This window comes from Hippichthys cyanospilos, chromosome 2, assembly GCF_059441005.1.
Source record: "Hippichthys cyanospilos isolate Australia breed blue-spotted pipefish chromosome 2, RoL_Hcya_1.0, whole genome shotgun sequence".
Taxonomy (NCBI): Eukaryota; Metazoa; Chordata; class Actinopteri; order Syngnathiformes; family Syngnathidae; genus Hippichthys; species Hippichthys cyanospilos.
The window spans coordinates 32,068,652-32,087,794 of NC_142370.1; the positions used below are offsets into that span (position 1 = coordinate 32,068,652).

Sequence of the window (19,143 nt, forward strand, 5' to 3'; positions counted from 1 at the left end):
TATAAATTAGACTCGTCTAACAGCTTTTTGAGTGACAAAGAGATAACTGCTGAACACGAACCACAATCGAGGTCTACTTTGGTTCCGGAATAACCGTATTGAGGCTTCCTTGCGTCACGAATGTACGCTCTGTGATTGGCCAGTGCCTACCCGGAAGTAATGGTGGTTGACAGTTGAAGTTAAGACCGAACTGGTAATACCCATTGAGCGAGGGTTATTGTCTGGGAGAATAAATTTTGCACCGAATTTGTGTCGCCGACTATAACATCGCTAGGACAAGGTACGTTTTGTTAATCAAATGTATGTTTATCACCTTTCACACATTATATGTCACGTTATCCTGCGAAATACCTCTATGTTAGCTTTGTTAGCAAAACATTGGATAGCAGTTGGACCCGTCATCATTCACTTGTTGCTCATCCCTCAAGTCGGAGGGCGTCTCATGATTAACAACCTCCCTCCCCTCCAATTGTTTTTTTAAAATGTTAGATTTGCACGGTAAAAGTAGTTTAACCAAGACAACAGCCTACGTAACAAAAGAGCTGCCAAAGCCGCACTTATATAATGAAGTAGAACTGGAGGCAGCTGTAACTTGAGGACTGTATTAATCCAACTAGCAGTCATATGATCCTATTAAAGACTTTATATATCCCCAAGCGAACCAGCTAAGTTATTTTTTTATCTCATTGCAACGACATTTGAGAAATTCTGTCTGCATATTGCATGTTATTTATTGTTAAATTTGTTATTTTTTACTAAAGCAATTCATTTATGAATGACCACAAAGCTGAACATAGATAACCAACACCCACAAATCAATGTTTTTTGGTCATGTGTTGAATTTAATCGGATTCTCACTGTAAGGCAATTCAATTGATGCTTTGATGTAAAGGTGACTTAATTATTCAAGTGCAAAATGGCTGATGAATGCATCCCGTCAGATAGCTTGAGATGGATGGTGGAGAAGAGATGCGAGTGAAAGCATCCCCTTACTGCTGGTCTGCCCGTGATGGAGGGAACGTTACTGGGCCGCGCATGGCCCGGCGGAGCAAAAAGACCCGCAGCCTGAGCACTTCCTCGGCCACCAGTTCGTCCGAATACAGGTAATTAGTTATCGTCTTTCAAAAGATCTTTACACACAATCTATGCTAAATCGTTTGGAAGCTGGAATTTAAAAGGGGAATGCATGCTATATTTTATGGCTCTTGGTCTTGAAAAACTTTAGAAATGGCTTTCCTGTCAGACAGATGTTATTTACTATACAGATGTTATTTACTCTACTCTTTTTAATCCTATACTGGACACAGCGGCAGCTTTTGGCCGATAGTCTTAAACAGACAAAAACAGCCTTTATTAGGCACACGTTTTCATATTTTTAAGTCCTTAAAAGGGCGAGAATTTTCAGAATTTCAGAGAAATTTAGTGGTATATTTAAGCAATGGCTGTTACAGACTGTTTAGACAATGAGCTGAAAGCGGACGCCGTGCTCAGTAAAGGGTTAAAGACATCCTAACCTCAAAAACGGCTTCTTCATTGTTTTTGCTAATGTTTTATTGAAGGGGAGGACTGGTGGGATTTTTCGGATGCCACTAAGCCAAAAAATATTTGTGTCAAAGTCACTGTTGTTCAGAAAACACAGCTTTTCTCAAAAAGCTCATTTTCGCTGTATAGTATCCGAAATAGCTTTCTGTCACTCAAATTACATGAATATAGATAGATAGATTTTGATTGTCTTTACACCTGCACAAGTACACGGCAATTACCTATTTTCAAATAATGATTACTAAAGAATAGAATAGGGTAGAAAGATACTTTCTTTTTATAATTAAAAAATGGAATCCAATCATTCCACCGGAATGCCCACCGTCCCTGAAATATAAGTAAAAATGTTCCAAATCGGCTGGTATTCCAGGGGTTGCCTTTTTGGATAACGCTTGGCACTGAAAAAGTTAATTTCTTCATTTTAATTTGTCATGTTCAATTCGTTCCTTTTAAAAACACATCTTTCCACATGATGTTAAATGAAAATGACACAACATGCACCCGGGGCTCACAACCAATCACGGCTCAGCTTGCAGACATCACAGGACCAAATACAATAAAGGTGAGCTGTGATTGGTTGATAGTTAAGCCTTGATGCATGTGAGGTCATTTTTATTCGTCAGTAAGCAGAAAATGCATTTTTAAAGGTATCAATTTTTCATCCATCCATCCATTATGTATGGCCGCATATCCTCACAAGGGTAGCAGGCTTGCTGGTGCCTATCCCAGCAGTAGTCGGGGGAAACCCTGAAGTCGTTGCCAGTCGAGACCAACAACCATCCACGCAGCCAATCACACCGAAGGACAATTTAGTATGTCCAATACACCTGCCGTGCATGTTTTTTGAGTGTGGGAGGAAGCCGGAGTGCCCAGAGACAACCCGCGCGGGCTCGGGAAGAACATGCAAACTCCACACGGGAAGCCCCGAGTCAGCTGGGTTCGGTTCCTTAACTGTGAGACGGGCGGGCTAACCAGCGCTCCACCGAGCTGCCTCAATTGTGTATGATGAATAATTTTGTTATCAAACCAATCATCGACAAAATATTTTTTTTCTTACTTGGGAAAAGGGGCAAATAAGTGATTTATTGATTCAACAGAGGTAATTGACTTGGTAGTGGCCCATAAAACCTAACGCAAGTTAAAAATATATGTGATTAGCGTGTTAATTCATGATTTAACAAATGGAGAGATCCTTATTTTTTATAACAAAATAAAACATTCAGAAACTGCATTTTGCGTTTACTACGGTTTTATCTTTGCCCGATGTTTCGTTCTTACAAATTAGTCGTAAGAATTTGAGAAAAGGGCACTGCGGATGGCATAATGAAAGGAGAACATTATGTGGAAATACTGAAGCAACATCTGAAGTCATCAGCCAGGAAGTGTAAGCTTGACCGCAAATGGGCCTTTCAAAGAGACGGACACGGCATTATTGTTGTCTGAATTCTGGCTCGGTCCTTGCCTGCCCATACGGTTACAAATATGGGCAGACCTGAAAAGTCATGCGTGAACATGCCAGCTACAAACATGTCTCAATTACACCAGTTCTGAGAAGGCGAATGAGCCAAGATTCCTGGCAACTATTGTGAGGAGTTTGAGTATATCCAAAATATTTGCCCCATTGAATGTAATGATTCCGAACATGAACGAAAAAAGTCTTCTTTTTTTTTTTTGAGTGTTGCAAATAACAGGAATTTTATTCTGCTTTCATGTGAGTGAAAAAACAAACAAAGAAAAATCATGTACATTTTACGGTCGCATTTGTTTCGACTGCAGTTGTTTATGTCTGCAGGTGGGGCATTTAAAGATGGTATAAAGATGCGCGATCACAGCTTCACAGCAAGCTGGAGTTGTCTTTAATTTGTGGTATTTTCAAAAACGCGTCAGCGTGCGTAGTTGCAACACCCGCGCTTGTTACACAAATTCCCATGTAGTCATCAAGGCTCCAACATTTGCTCATCATCAGGTGTTACAAAATGGCCATCGGCGTGCTTTAGCAACCGTGATGGGGTTTTTCGCTGTGGGGGAAGTGAAACATTGTTGGTTTTCCCATGCTGGCAACCTCCAACTCAACTGTCCAATTTTTAATGATGGCGATACAAAAATAACCTAAGGTCAAATGTTTCACCCGCTGCATTCGGGTGACGCTCATCTGACATATGACAACTTTGTAATGAATTGTTTATAAACGGAATCAGGGAGGAGGTTGTTTTGATTTTGCTCTCGAAAACCAAGTGCCCAAGTAAAAATATCTGTTCAAACAAAAGTACTGTAACCTTTTAAAACTTTTGTGCGGTGTTTCGTCCGGATCTTTGATCTTTGCATCAAAGACATTTGAAATGACTGAAAATGACATTTTGACTGCTGAGTGATTAAAATTTGCTTAAAAGTAAATAATGTGCTTGATTCTAAATGGGCTTTTTTTTTTAAGTAAGTTAACTGTGTTGTCCCGTGTGCCAATTTTTGCCATGTTTTGGGTGATTTTTCATTACTATTTACTTTGTTTATTTATTTGAGTTATTATTTGTAAGTTTCAAGCCTTGAAGCCTTGTTAATATACTGCTTAAATCGACTTGTTTGACCAAACATGATGAACAATCGTGATTTCAATATCAACCAAAATCTCAGGCACCTGCAAGTGTAGAAGATCAAATATTTTTTCCAGTTTATTGTTTTTCCTGTGCAGTATTACGTAAGTTCAATTTTCCCAAATTGTTACCATTTGATAATCTCAAGTTAACCTTTTTGTCTGATGTTCTTTTGTTTACCTTCAGGAGGACCCAGTCTCTACACGGACCAAGCCCTGTGACTACATTTGGCCCAAAGGCATGCATGCTACAGAATCCACACGCAGTCATGTAAGCGCAGTAGGACTTTATTGTTACGTTTGCATTTGTCGCTTGAATTTTGGCATTTATGCATGTAAAAGTCGGTTTGAGCCACACCAAGGCAAAAATGTGACAGTAGTACATACAAGACAAAATTTACAGGATTTTAGTAAAGTAATTGTCAAATTATTAAATAGGTCACGTTTGTATGCACATTATGTTATTGTTAGTGGCTGAAATCATCTTTTTTGGTGGGTTCTGCAGTCGTCAACAGAATTGGTTTTCTACAAATATTTATTTATCCTACCCAATGAGTAAATATGGCAGGTCTCAAACTGTTTGTGTGGCAATTTTTACTTACCAGTTTTTTAATACAAATTATTCATTTTGCCCATCAAACACATGAGGTAGGTTTCAAACTGTTTTTGCCAATTTTGACTGACTTAAAATGTCAACAAGTATTTGGAGCTCTCGTCTTACATCATGACTATTTATTCCAGGAAAAGAATTTCTGAATGTTTACAAGAATGCTTTTAATTCGACAAAAATTCTGTGATGTTTTGAAGGAAGCAAACGGTACCTAAGATTGTTCCAAATATTTTGGAGGAGGAGGAGTTTATTTTTTCACACAAGACTAAACTATCATTCATCGCTGTGTTGTTAATTATTTTTAATCTGATACACTGTTGTGCCAAAGTGACTCATGAGGCTTAGTTCTCTTGGTTAAACTGGAGACAATAACCCTTCCTTGACTCTCTGTGGGAAAGGTGCGGTTGTGATACTGGCAAAAGGGTTTTTTTTTTTTTTTGACCATCACTTTTGTGCCCCAGCATTCATCTTGGTTGCCCTGACTTCCTGCCCACACCCTGAAGTGAATCTCGATAATGAAGCCATTATGAGCGGTATACTTTTGACCCTTTTGTTTTTTTTTTTGTTTTTTTTGTTGTTGTTGTTTTTCCCCCACTGGCTCTGCTTTATAATCCGAGACGATGCCAAGTCCCACAGCGATTGTAAGCATTACATCACCTATTTTCACACAAATCATTTGCAGGGCTGATAGTTTACCATAAATTCTCAAATACCATATTTTTCGGACTGTGAGGCGCTTTAAAAAAGATTTAATTCTCTCAAAAATTCACTGTATAATCAAGTGTGTCTTTTGTATTAATGTTGAATTCAAGGCTCAATAATTCAAGGTCCAATTCAATAGAATTGGACATGTCTGCTGTATTTGTTTATTTATGTTTTGGGTCAGAACGACCAAGTTTCAAGTTAAAAACAGTTATATCAGCTTTTCGCTATGACATTTTGCTATGAAACTTCACATCAATAAACTGTAAGAAATTGTTCGTTTTGACGTATTTGCAAAGGAAATGGCGAAGATGCTAATGTTCATTAGGTTGCTTTTGGAATATAATATTTTTTCGGTGTAATTAAGTAATTTGCAATCCAACGGTGGCATTTTATACTATAAATGTCAAGCAAATGGAAGGCATATTTTCCACGTACGTCAAATAATGATGAAAAATACATGATGGCTACATTTAGCACTAGTGGCGGGCAGTAAATTTTGATTCTTTTTGTTGTCCTTGCATTTGATAAATAGCTTTGAATTTTATTTTATGGTATCATGTCATTTTTCATCATGTTTTAACTGTTGCCTTGGATTTAGACTTTGATAATTGCAAGTCAGATTTTTTTCCTGACATCATTCAGCCCTACACCACTCCTTCAGATTTCTCCTTTTTTTTTTTTTTTTTTTTAAACACTGAACTGCAGTCAAATGCCAATTGTTTACTGACACGGTTCCCTGAGTAGCCTTCCCCCGTCGCTGGAAAAAAAATCCTAGAGGAAAGAGCGATTTAGTGTAATTTACTTCCTCTTGCAGAGAAGTGATACTCGAGTGTCTCTCGACAGAAATGAGCTTGACTGAGTTAGTCATATATTGCATTGTTGTTGTTTTTTTTTTCTTTAACTACTTGAGCTTAACGTAGAGGCTTTTGCCTCTTGTTTCCTTTGTATTGAAACTCACTTGTTTTGAAACCCAATAGCCCACATTTAGCCCCTCTGGGGGACTGTTGTTCCTGTTTGAAGGCAACGTATCATTACGGAATAAAGTGCTTCTTGACAAAGCAGTATCTTCAACAGTGCTCTGTTTAACACACCTGTTGAAAAATTAAAGCGTATAGCCGAGCCCTTCCCTGAAACGGGCGTGCTCAGCTGACAGCAGAGTGGGCGTGTCCGAGGGGAAGCTTAAAACAAGCGAGAAGTTGGATTCAGCAGCAGAGCGCACCACGAGGCTTTAGCGTTAAGTCCTCTCTGGGACAAATATAGCAGTAGTGAGTCTGCTTGGCAGGTTGTTAGCTGCTCCCTGGCCCACCCCCCCACGTACGCCGAGGCCTTCCGTTGCGGACTGAAGCTCATCTCTCGCCTTCAAGGATGTTGCTGGTGTCCTGGCAGATCAACATTCTCCATCTTTGTCTCTAGCCAGAATCTGCATCCAACCGTGTCACATGTGTACGGCCATGAAGGTGGTACTGCAAGACGGGCCGAACAGTAAGGAGAACAAAGTGTGGAAATGGTGAGAGGACTAACTAAGGCATCTTCACTTCGTCACAGTAGGCAGGGTGGGATTGAGGAATATTCAAGTCGGTGCCGGCGCCGTCTGGTTTTGGACTGAGTCCACTTAATGAAGAGGCGGAGGGGACAGTATTCAGGTGTTCAGGTGGAAGCGCTTGATGAATGGATCACAGGTTGTCTCTTTGAAATTCTAACGTTTGAAATCAGGGCACTCTACTGATGTCACTGTTTGAGTTTTAATGGAATCAGAGCGTTTTTTTATTCATGTGGAGGGTTTTCACCTGCTGTTTTTTACATCACGGGATTGTCATCATCATTCTTTATTTGCTGAATTAAGATTTTGTAAATGGTAAATGGTTTCTGACATATATATATATATATATATATATATATATATATATATATATATATATATATATATATATATATATATATATATATATATATATATATATATATTGAGGTGTTATTGACCACAAAATGATTTTTCAGCAGATATGTCAAATTTTGGATTTCTACAAGACAACCTCCAAAAGGTCTCGACATTCATCGTTCTCGACATTTATTCTCACTCTTTGGAGCGCACGCATTAGCATTGTGTTTGTTTAGCCATGTTTTTCTTTGCGGGTTAGTTCCTGCTACAGTAAGACAGTTCGATTATGATTCTGAAGGATAGAGCGTTCTATTGATTTTACGCAGATCGTCAAAATATTTATCACCTTCAGCATATGCATTGCCCCCCACTGTTTGCGAAATCAGAAATACATTTTTTTTTGAAATAGTGAAACAAATCTTCCAGCAACTAGTTTGTAGACCCCCTGCATTATTGTAGGGAATGATGCACATATTGGGTGTTTTAAGTATACTGTATATCAGCCCTTTATAGGGAGGGAGGGATGGATTGATTGATTGATTGATTGATTGATTCCCCCACTCCGTGACTTATCAAAGGAAGTTGTTTGTGTTTGACATGTCAGTACCGTACAGTGTATGCAAATGAAGTTCCCCACTCAGGTTTTGTTGTTGTTGAACTTCTGCATTTGAAAGTACCCACTCACAACTCTCAAGGATGTTGAGCTGCAAAAATATATAATATATAACATTTTCCACTGCGAAATCGATCCTAAAATTGCAATTTTGTGGAGAGCCTTCTGTTTTATTGGGCACAGGGTGAATGAAAACCAGTAACATTTAGTAAATGTGCCATGCTACATGTTTAATCATAAAGAACACAAAGTTTTCATGAACATGTTAATAAAAGTGATGTGTTTTTTATAAACTAATGTTTATATTGACTAAACTTTGGCATTTAACCATCTGGTGAGATGTGGAATGATGATGAATCTTGATAAGTTTTTTCTACTGTCCTTAGAGTTTTTAAACTTCGGTTGAATTGACCTTCAACCTAAAAGTCAAGAGAATCCAAATCTTTATAAAGCGTCCCGAATCCTAACTGATTCCGATTGCATGCATGCTTCTCACAGCTCCCATAATCATTTTTTAATGCTTCGCTATTGAGCCCCAAGCGAACATTCTTTTCACACTTTGCGGTGACATGTTAAAGTGAGGAGGCTTCAGAGACTGTTTTGTGTTGGGTGCTTCACTGCATGTACACGCGTCTTCTCAAGTCCCACTTTTAATATCTGAACAGAATTGCATGATTCAAAAGAGGATAATCAAAGAAATGCTTTCTGTTGTTTGTCCATCCGCCATTTTATATCGTCGGGGTCACAGTTAGGCAGGAGCCCATTCCAGTTGACTTTGGGTATCGGTCACCAACCAATCGCAATACTCTCCTGGTTAGTGACCTCAAGAGAAAAAAAAATCCTCTAACAAGACATCATTGATGATTCTAGTCAGTTTTGATTGGATATGAGCCCACCAGCATGTGACCAGCCCAAATGTCACAGCGGGATACAGATGTTAATGTGCAGCAACTCAAATGGCCTTGAGGTTAATTTAAAAAAAAAAAAAAAAGGGGCACATGCTGCGTTTCACGATTAGGTTTGTGTAACTTAGGCTTTTATAAACAAGAAAAAATTCTCTCTTCATATCTAATAATCCACACATAGTCATTGAGTCATAATAATGGTAATTAACTTGCTCAGTCACTAATTTCCAGCTATGCGCACTGGCATGTCATCATAGTTTTAAACTATGCAAATTCCAGCATCTGCTTTCTAGTATTCTCACCAATCTTCCTTACTTCATTTCATCCCTTAAATCTTTATGAAATAGCAGCAAATGTATACTATTTTAGTTTCTTTAATGTTTTTTTCTTTCCTATGCTTTCGTTATGCCTTGTCTGTGGTTGTATCTTGACGAGAATATCCGCGAATGGCTGTCAGAGTTTGCAATGGGGTGAAGCCCAGCAGACGGATTCTCCTGCAGACCTTAAGCCACCGTCTCTAATAGGATAGCGGCCACACACTCCTGCTTGCTTACGCTTTAGCTTCTTAAGAGCCCTTACATCATTCTACGAGCTCATGTGTTGTTAAAGGTTTTATTTACATGTTTACCAGGCATATTCAGGACCCCGCCACCCAGCGCCTGACCTGGAACACCCCTCCCAAAAGTGTCCTCGTCATCAAGAAGATTCGAGACGCCACCCTGCTTCAACCTTTCAAGGAGCTCTGCATATTCCTCACTGAGGTGCGGCAAAGAGTGGATACTGTATCTTTAGCGCTGGTGTCACGCATGCGCGTTTGCTAGCCCGTCTTATGAGACTGTTTGTGTTTTAGGTCAAAAACATGGTTGTTTATGTGGAAAAGAAAGTTCTGGAAGACCCAGCTATTTCTGGTGATGACAACTTCGGGACCCTTGCAAAGAAATTCTGCACTTTCAGAGAAGGTATGATAACCCTGCTTGGGTGGTATCTACAATGAGATGACAAACGCTCAATAACCAGTTGCCCTGCGCTATTGATAACAACATCAAAAATAATCAGTGCCTTACAAACTTGCTTGAGTGAAAATTAAGGTTTATTTTGGATTGAGCAAAATCGCTTTTCACCTATTTATTTTATACTGTATGTATTTATTCATCTTATATGTACAAAAAAAAAGAAAACAAAAAAACATTATTCAAAACAAGTTTTGCTTTAACCCCCCCCCCCCCCCCCCCCCCCACACACACACACACACACACACACGAGAAAGCACTTTTTTTTTCACTGAGTGCATGTGAAACATGATCACAAGGATCACGGATCAATATGTCTTAACTAAACCCGGTACTCTCCAACACAAATGAAGGGATTTTTCAAGAACCGTTTGGGTCTGTGGGCAGGCGCTTGAGTCTCAATTTAGTGATTGCATGTGGATACCCGAGGCGCAAAGACCAAAACTCATAGAGCAAACATCTCTGTTGACTGCTCATTTCGAGCCTCGTTTTATTTGAAAATAGATGCTTTGTTTAAAAAAATAAATAAATCCTTTTGCTCTGTAAACGCATGAATATTTAAAATATTAAACCATGTAACATTAAGCCTTCTGACTTCATGGCTCACCTGTCCCATATGTCTGTTACCGTAGAGTATCGTTTCATCCTCTCCAGCTCTGTTGTTTTTTTTTTCTCATGCATAATTGTACAAGTGGGGCAAGATGAACTCAGCAAAATATTTGAACCTTGGAGAAACACACCTCACATACCTGCTTTTACGACTTATACTGTCTTTTTCAGACTATATGTCGCTCTTTGCCCAAGTCATGTCAGTCTTAAAAAAAAACTTAAGTAACTCCAGAGTATCAGACACAATTTTTGGGGACGATTAATTAAAAAAAATAAATAAATAATAACAGAGACCAAGAAAGAGTGTTGTTCAAATGCACTTGTTGGTACTTCATAGTGTTCCAAAAAAGGAGTGCCGGGGCTCAGTTCATCAGGCAGTACAAGGAAAGGAAACCTTTAACGCACAAGCTACTTAATGTTTCATTGTCGGCTGCTTTCGGAAATTAATAGGCGCGGCGTTCGAGCGTCAGAGTGAATTTCCGAATGCACCCTGTGGTGACAGCAGTAATTAGGGGAAATTTCCGCTTTTAATTCCCTGTTTGTTTGTTTTTTTTGTTTTTTTTCCCTTTTGCATCTTTTGCTGCTGTATATTCTTGTAAATTCTTGCTGTGGACGCATACTAGTGGTTGTAGCTAATTTACATCACGATTACTTCTTCAGCTCCAATTTCCTTTTCTTCCATTATTATTCTGTCTTTGCCCACTTGACATAAACTTCTGGTGCATTCAAAGCACATTATTTAGCATGCTATAAGAAAGATGAGCACTGTCAGATTAAGGTTTGGTTAGCGTTTAATCCTCCTTCTTTAAAAGTTTTCATCTTTTAAATAAGTAGTATATTTTGCATTTATTTCCTACTTTTCATATAATCATGATGTGTCTGTATTTGATAGATCTTGATGACATCTCCAACCGTGTGGACTTCATCATCTGTCTTGGTGGAGATGGAACTTTACTCTACGCGTCTTCTCTCTTTCAGGTACAAGGCTTACTGTGTTTGTTATCACAATCATTATTGTGAAGCTCAACTTCAATCTAGTGAAGAGAAAATGAAGCCTCACTTTTGTTTTTTTAAGTCCTCTAGATGATGCTCTTGATTTGAAAACACTGGCAATTGCTGAGGGACAAATGAAGCTTCCTGAAGCACATGTTTTTGTCTTTTTTTAAAATACAGTTCTCATTAAACACATTTCAACTGAAGTAAAACTGAGTAAAAAAAAGTGCCATCTAGAGGAAGAAAAATAAAGTCTAAAGTGGTTGCTGAGGTTCTACCTGCCCATCACTCGCAGGAGAGCGTTCCGCCAGTGATGGCCTTCCATTTGGGCTCTCTTGGCTTCTTGACGCCTTTCAAGTTTGACACCTACCAGTCTCAGCTCACCCAAATTATTGAGGGTACAGTATCGCATGTTCTTTCAACAAACATGATTTTGCCTTTGGCAAAAAAAAGAAAAAGATCACTCATCTCTAAAAATAAACACCGCTTTCAGGTAATGCAGCCATAGTGCTGCGAAGTCGCTTGAAAGTGCGCGTGCACCGGGAGAGGGAAAAGGGCGTCATACTGACCAATGGCGAAGTGGACGGAAGTCACAAATCCACAAATTATCAGGTATGTCTACACCCCTTCTAGCACAACCACTCTGGTGTAGAACAATGAACACGATACAGTACGAGTACAAACCCTACTTGTTTACTTCCGCTTTGGCTCCGAAAGCCGCTGGAGCAGTTTGCTCGCGATGACATGATAATGAGTCACTTTTTTAGGTGACAACTGTGGTTGGATGCTGTGCAGCTCAAAGTTCCGAATCGCCAGGAATGTTGACCTATTAAGATAAAAAACAAGAGCAGTAAGAGATCTACAGTAAGATGTGTTCCCTTGAGTGTGACAGCCTGAAAATAAAGCTAAAATGTACAGTATATGCTCACAAGGGTTGTTGCGTGATAAGGCAAACAAATTCCAACCCGGCGTGATTATATTTAAGGTGGTTGTGTCGGAGCATGTTTTGGGATTTTCCATCTAATATTTAGTTACTATTTGCACAAAGTGCCTGAGGAAACTTAGATTGACCCTGGCTATAACCATTCAACGGTAATTTTAGGGTTTTTTTTGCATCGATGATTCTCACGTATAGAAAAACTTGTAATTAAATTCCTATCTGTCTTTTTCAACCGCAAGTTAAGCATACAATTGCTCAACTCATCGAACCTTGGTTGACCCGCCAACACAGAAACATCCTTAGTAGTACGTTATGTGCTTTCAGTGCAAAAGCCTGAAGAGCAAGTCTGGATCGGCCAGGGTTCCAAGTAAACCAAAGCAATACAGTAGAGCTAATGTTACGCATGAAAACAATGACAAAAAATACATGGCTGCAGACATTACCTTACCCCATGCCCATTGATATTTTGCAAAGGATTATAGTCATGAGTGATGCAATAAATGCAACAATAATGTGACTAATCGTGTGCTTGCTTGTAGGAATGTGGAAAATATTCAGACAAAAATAATGAACACTGGTTTAAAATCATTTATAATGTAAACTTCGCATTTATAGCTTGTGCATAAAGGTATAGTCCATTTATTTTGCCATTTTTATTGGTAAAAAAGAACATAATTAGTCTGTAAAATTTTTGATAACTAAATTTTTTTTTTTATTGAACTGTCATTCATTGGTCATTACCCAATAATTCAGCAGATGTGATTTCATTTTCATTTGACAGTAAGTGGAAGAAAGTGTTTTTAAAAATATAAATTATCACTGCCCTTATTGTCCAATTACTGTTTTTTTTACTGCCTCCTTTACTATTAGCTCTATTGATATCTCTATTAATAGCGCTATTAATTAGCTCTATTAGCTCTATTAATATCACACGTGTTTGGTATTATCAGCAGTCCCAAGTGTCAAACAAATAAATAGTCAAGCTATTTTTAATGCTATAAATCAGAGACGTACTATAAATAACAATTTGTGGAAAAATATTGAATTGATCATACTTGGACACTCGTGCTGCCCTCAGTCTAGCCTCGAATGGGTTTTTATCGTTTCCCGCTGTCACGTCTTTTTTCCAAGCGGAGGGTTTACGAGTAGAGCAAAAATTCTTTTTGGAATGAATCCGTGCCTTGAGGCCAACGCTCCTTTCCAGCTTGCCGGCAGTAACCTGAGATGCAAACGTAGAACATCACGGCACGCTACATGTTTCAGGTGCTGAATGAGGTGGTGGTGGACAGAGGCCCCTCCTCCTACCTCTCCAACGTGGACCTCTTCCTGGACGGACACCTCATTACCACTGTGCAGGGAGACGGTGAGCGAGCACGTTGTTTGTCTCCCACGCAGAACTTGGCCCGCGTTCCTACTTGCTCGTGTAGGTTGGGCTCGGAAAAGATTTGTTTTTTCCGTGACGAGGTGAAACCTGCTTGAAGGCTTGTCTTTTTATCTTGAGACACCGGTATTTCAAAACGCGTCAGAGCTGCAACATGCTGAGCGGACATATTTCATCATCCCTGAAGTTTGAGAGCTCGTTTGTGTGGGGAATTTGTTCCAGAATTATAAAGATAAACACAGCTTCTTCTTTTTTTGCGCGAGCTAAAAATAAGTCTGTTAAAACGGATTTAAATTCAGTTCACACCAATGAACTAAATTTGAATAAATGTTTGTTGGGTATTATCAACAAAAATCGGAATCATCCAGAACGACTGAAGAAAATTGAGCAATCGGTAAATCAAAAATAACAAACAAAAAAGCAGACAAAAGAAAATTAGTTGGAAGAAAAAAAAAACATTACAAAAAAAAAACAACACAATTGTAAATCAGGAATAGAAAACAAAAAAAACAAAAAAAAACTTACCATATTTCTCCGAGTACACGTCGAATTTTTTTTCTCTAATTTTCAACCCCCATATTTGGGGTGTCGGCTTATAACTGCATAACTCAAAACAGACCCATTTTTTTCTACATGTCTATGTTTGAATAACATTAATTCATGTTATTTACATGGCTTAAAATGTTTATATATACCTCTAATTCTATATAGTATGCATTCGTTTTAGAGCGTTTGCTCTGTACAAACGCTCTAAAACATCGTAAAATGCACTTTCGTCAGGTGTCGCCTAATTGCCCTTGCGTTGTTAACAACGAGGCTGCGTGGATAAGTTTTTCGGCTGACTTTGATGCATTATGAAAAGGAAAATACGGCTTGACATGTCTTCTTCCGCCCTTGAACAAGCACAAAACACAAAAGGAAATTATCTTCCAACACAAAAAGCATGTTACAAGAATCAAGTCAGGAATTGTTTGCCATTTTGTTGTTGTTTTTTTTTTTTTTTGGGGGGGGGGGGGGGGCTTATTTTGTTTAGTCGACTTTTTTGATTTTTGAAATGTAACCTGTGTGAGTTTGTTTTTGTTTGTTTAGTTATTTGTTTTTGTGATTTTAACTTGAGGACCACCGTACGTGATGTTGTAGTAGGCTTATTTCATTTACTATTCAAAGTGGATTTTCACCTTTTACATGGAATGTACGCACCCGGTGTAAACAGGGCTTCCTGTAATTGGATTTGAAAATAGCAAATCAAAAATATCACCGCGGCAGTTTCCAAAATACATTCGATTCTCATAATTATCATACTCAAAACAATGAGGGCTTGATCACATCTGATCAGAATCTTATCCGAGGCTTCCTTTAACTTGCAATGCAGTGATCGAAAGTCCTTCCTTGTTCCTGCAGGCGTGATAGTGTCCACGCCTACAGGCAGCACAGCGTATGCGGTGGCCGCCGGAGCCTCCATGATACACCCCAATGTGCCGGCTATCATGATCACTCCCATCTGCCCGCACTCGCTCTCATTCAGACCCATCGTGGTGCCGGCCGGAGTGGAGCTGAAGGTAATGTTCCAATTGGTGTGCTATTAAAAATAATAACAATAAAGTTGATGAGGGAGGAGGCGGGCATTTTACAAATGTCTTGAAGGTAAATTGGATGTCTTTTTTTAGATGGTTGTAGTGATGGGAAAACGAAGCCTCACGAACCATTTCTGATACTTTTCAACCGAGAGCACTAGAGGAGTAAAAAATAGCACAAGAGATTTATAATGCTTTGTTTTCCCATCACTGGATGGAAGGTATAGGTTTAAAAAAAAAAAACAAACAAAATAGATTGAGAAAATCTATTGAAGTGCCACCCACCATGTAATATAATTCAATGATAAACAGACCTACAATTATATTTAAAACATACTGTTGCTCATTAAGAGCACGTTTATTTGCAGGTTTTTGAAATGTATCATTTAATATATTCATTTTTAATGAAAGCGGGTCTAAATCTTAAAACTATTCAAATAGATGTTCTGATCCCTGCAGAAACCCCGTCATAGTACCTGTGTCATGATCATTTAAATTTTCATTTGAAAATATACATATAATTGATGATGTCTTACCTTTAGAACATTGGTGATTTAATTTCTTATGAAATCTGAGTTTTCTTGGTAGTGACATTTCTAACCAGGGAGTGAAACCTTCACGATGCGCAACCTTCACGATGTCGCTCGAAAGCCGGCCGGCCACAAAACGATAACAAAGAAACAAGCTAGCATAAATTTGGGGAACGTAAACTTATTTGCACAACTGTGCTTTCAAACGTCGAGAAACGCATCCCAATAAATGAATCGAATGCACACGCTTCATTTCTGTGCGTCGACGCTAACATGATGACCATCAAAAACAAGCCCCCATTTTCGCCACTTTTTCTCATTTTCTACAGTAAAACTTTGCAATATCAGGAAGGATAAACACACTTTGGGGTGTTTTAAGGCGAGGAGTTAACATTATCAAAAGCGTCGTACCTGAAGCGCCTTCACAATACCCCCATTTGAGAATCCTTGATTTTTGTCTAGATCATGCTGTCACGGGATGCCAGAAACACGGCGTGGGTGTCATTCGACGGGAGACGCCGGCAAGAGATCTGCCACGGAGACAGGTCGGTCCCACCGCCGAAACGGAACCGGCTTTTGCACTGGCCGTTGCGTTACGGCATCCGATAGATGAAAGAGTTGTGTTAATGCTTTGCCGGTTAGCTGCTAGCCACAATGACATTCCCAGTGTCGCTTCGCAAGGAAGTCGGGCACACGATCACAGCATTTAGCCTTTCTCGTTTTTTTTTTTTCCTCCCCCTTCAGTATTGCCATCACAACTTCCTGCTTCCCCGTTCCATGCATCTGCTTCCGTAACCCGGTCAACGACTGGTTCGAGAGCCTGGCCCAGTGTTTACACTGGAACGTGAGAAAGAAGCAGAACTACCTCAGCTCGGAGGATGACGAGTTCTAAGACTCCCGAGCGTCTCCTCGCTCCCGTTCCTTTTTTTTTTTTTTTTTTATCGGTAGTAGGTCTCAGGCTCCTTTGATAAACTTCTAACCAGCGTCGCTTTTGTATCACATCGCTATGGGATGGCAAATACCTGAGAAATGCAAAGATTCTAAAAAGAATTTTAGAACGGACAACAGCGGCTCACCGTTGGCATGAGATCATCCCCTTTTCTTTGTTTGATTTTGGGACCTTTCATTCCGACACGCGCAACGTCAAAGGTTATCTTTGGAATACTTTTCAGAATGGGTGTTTTGTGATATATTTGTTTTTGTCCTACTACCTGTTTAAAAAAAACGATACATTCTTTCTTTTAAGGTGAGGGCGTTGCACTTTAGTGGCCAAATCTTATGTCGTCGCATCTTCCCGAATTTGATATGCGACAACACGAGCCAACATTGCAGATTGTGCCTTACATTGACGATTTACACTGGAATATGTGCAAACTGTTTTGTTTTTTTTCAGGTTTGTATCATGATCATTTGTTTTGTAAAAACAAACAAAATCAATCACAGCAATGTATTTTTACAGTAGCTATCCACACACGTAGTTTGCAGATTGCAGTAGACATCACATGCAGCCTATTTCCTTTTTTTAATGATAATAAATCCAGTCGTTTTTTATAGACCTCCAAGCCATAGTGAAAACAGCCATGCGGCCTAACCTTAGATATCTTGTCACCACGGCAACATTCCGCGTGAATGTCGCTTCGGAATCAAGACAAGCAAAGAGGACCAAATGAGCTCCTAAACTCAGAAGCACGTACTGTAAATATATATATATATGTGTCGCTTTAATAAGGTGAATTTTGTAAAATGTTTTTTTATTAACCTGTTTACAAGGTATCAAAGAGGAAAATAAATCTGTTTGGTACTTTTGGGGGGAGTGGCATTGGTTGTTTTGTTTTGTTGAACTCATTCAAAACAACATTGATTCTCATACGGATCAGTTATTCCACTGGAAGGGTTCAGTCACTAATACACCTGAGCTTTAAGAACTTTACAACTGGTTAAACCTGTGGCGTTTGAGTTCCCTTCAAAAATTATTCAAGGAAACATTTTATGTTGACGCGTCACTTCAAAACAAACAAATGCAGTTGCTCCTAGTATTTCCTGGAAGTGTGGCTTTTTTTTCCCCTTTGTTTTTTGTTCATTCTACAAATGACATTATTTTTGTTAGGTGTCACAGGCATTTTAGGTGCCTTGGTAGGTGCTGCTGTTTTGGTTAGCAACCAAATGCATGTCTGTGAATTCACATAACACAAAAGCACAACAACAACAAAAATCGGACGTCAGTGGCAGACATGTTGATAATCTTTTGACATCTATAAACTGGAACACTACAGTTACGCTTTTGGAATGTTATCTCCTTAATAATCCAAAAGTGAAAGTAGCAGGCAAAATATTCATAATTTGGGGTGTCCAATTAAATGCAATCAATTAAATCCAGTCATAGTTTAAGCGTTATTAGTTTTTTGTAGTCACAATCTCATTTTTACTTTCTGACTATGCTTCCGATTTGCCGGTTGGATCTATTTTGTATGCATTAGGCTTCTTGTGCTTGAGTTTTTATTGGCTGGAAAACAAAGGGCAAGCACACCATCAAGTGGACACTGATTGGCTGCGGTTGTGTTTGACATAACCAGATAGGCCGGGAGGACAGTGAGGACGTGAAAGTGGAAGAGCAAGTGAGAGTTGTCAGTCCAGTGAATTTAAGAACCTTTGATCATGGTTGAGTGATATGCTTTCTTTCTAAGAAGAACTGGCTCAAGTTTAGCCTACAGCATCAATGCAAAGCACCAAGATGTGACTGCAGCAGCAAAAAAGTAAATGGGTACAAAGTGCATGTTAAAAAAGAAAATAAATGACTAGCCACCTTTTTTTGTTGTTGTATATCAATCTTTTAATCTGCCACAATAACACAATATAGCTACATATTTTTTTTCTCAGTTTTAGGTAACAGAGATTCATTAGATCAATGAATTACATTTCTCAATCCCTCTAATTTTTTTTTACTCATGGCAGAGATTTTACAGAGATCACATACAGAACACGGCTCCATTCTGAGAGCCATTCTAAAGATCAGTTCGACATACGATATTAGAATCAATGGGTGCTGACAGATGACTTTTACCTGACCTGAAGAACGATTGATCATGATGATCATTAAACTGTCAAAGCCATGGAAGCAAATAAAGGCATCCTGACTATCATGCATGTCAAATTGCTGGCTCGCAAGGTTCAAATGCTCAGTATCTTTCTGTTCTCGCCAGGTTTTCTAAGCGTCTACGCAAAATGTGAACGCGTTAAAGCAAAATATATCGAATCATTTAAAGAA

At 39.0% G+C, this 19,143-nt stretch overlaps 1 protein-coding gene across 3 annotated transcripts; it reads left to right on the forward strand.

The window, feature by feature from the left end:
• Positions 1 to 133: 133 nt before the first annotated feature.
• On the forward strand, positions 134 to 17,685 carry nadka (NAD kinase a). 3 transcript variants are annotated; one of them, XM_088408473.1, is made up of 12 exons: positions 134 to 280; positions 946 to 1,103; positions 4,317 to 4,400; positions 9,473 to 9,602; positions 9,692 to 9,800; positions 11,353 to 11,438; positions 11,749 to 11,851; positions 11,947 to 12,065; positions 13,657 to 13,756; positions 15,176 to 15,333; positions 16,341 to 16,423; positions 16,623 to 17,685. In XM_088408473.1, exons 2-12 carry the CDS (start codon positions 952 to 954, stop codon positions 16,768 to 16,770), a joined length of 1,272 nt encoding a protein of 423 aa, XP_088264599.1. In that variant the 5' UTR covers positions 134 to 280; positions 946 to 951; the 3' UTR covers positions 16,771 to 17,685. The 3 variants fall into 3 exon arrangements, with proteins under 3 accessions (XP_088264599.1, XP_088264600.1, XP_088264601.1); XM_088408474.1 differs by having other exon boundaries at positions 158 to 280; positions 942 to 1,103; XM_088408475.1 differs by lacking the exons at positions 134 to 280; positions 946 to 1,103; positions 4,317 to 4,400 and adding an exon at positions 6,666 to 6,951.
• Positions 17,686 to 19,143: the final 1,458 nt, after the last annotated feature.

Coding starts and splice junctions, on each gene's coding strand:
- nadka (XM_088408473.1), top strand. CDS start 952: ATGGATGGTGGAGAAGAGATGCGAGTGAAAGCATCCCCTTACTGCTGG. Junction 9,801..11,352: donor ATTCTGCACTTTCAGAGAAG/GTATGATAACCC, acceptor TGTATTTGATAG/ATCTTGATGACATCTCCAAC. Junction 11,852..11,946: donor GCTCACCCAAATTATTGAGG/GTACAGTATCGC, acceptor CACCGCTTTCAG/GTAATGCAGCCATAGTGCTG.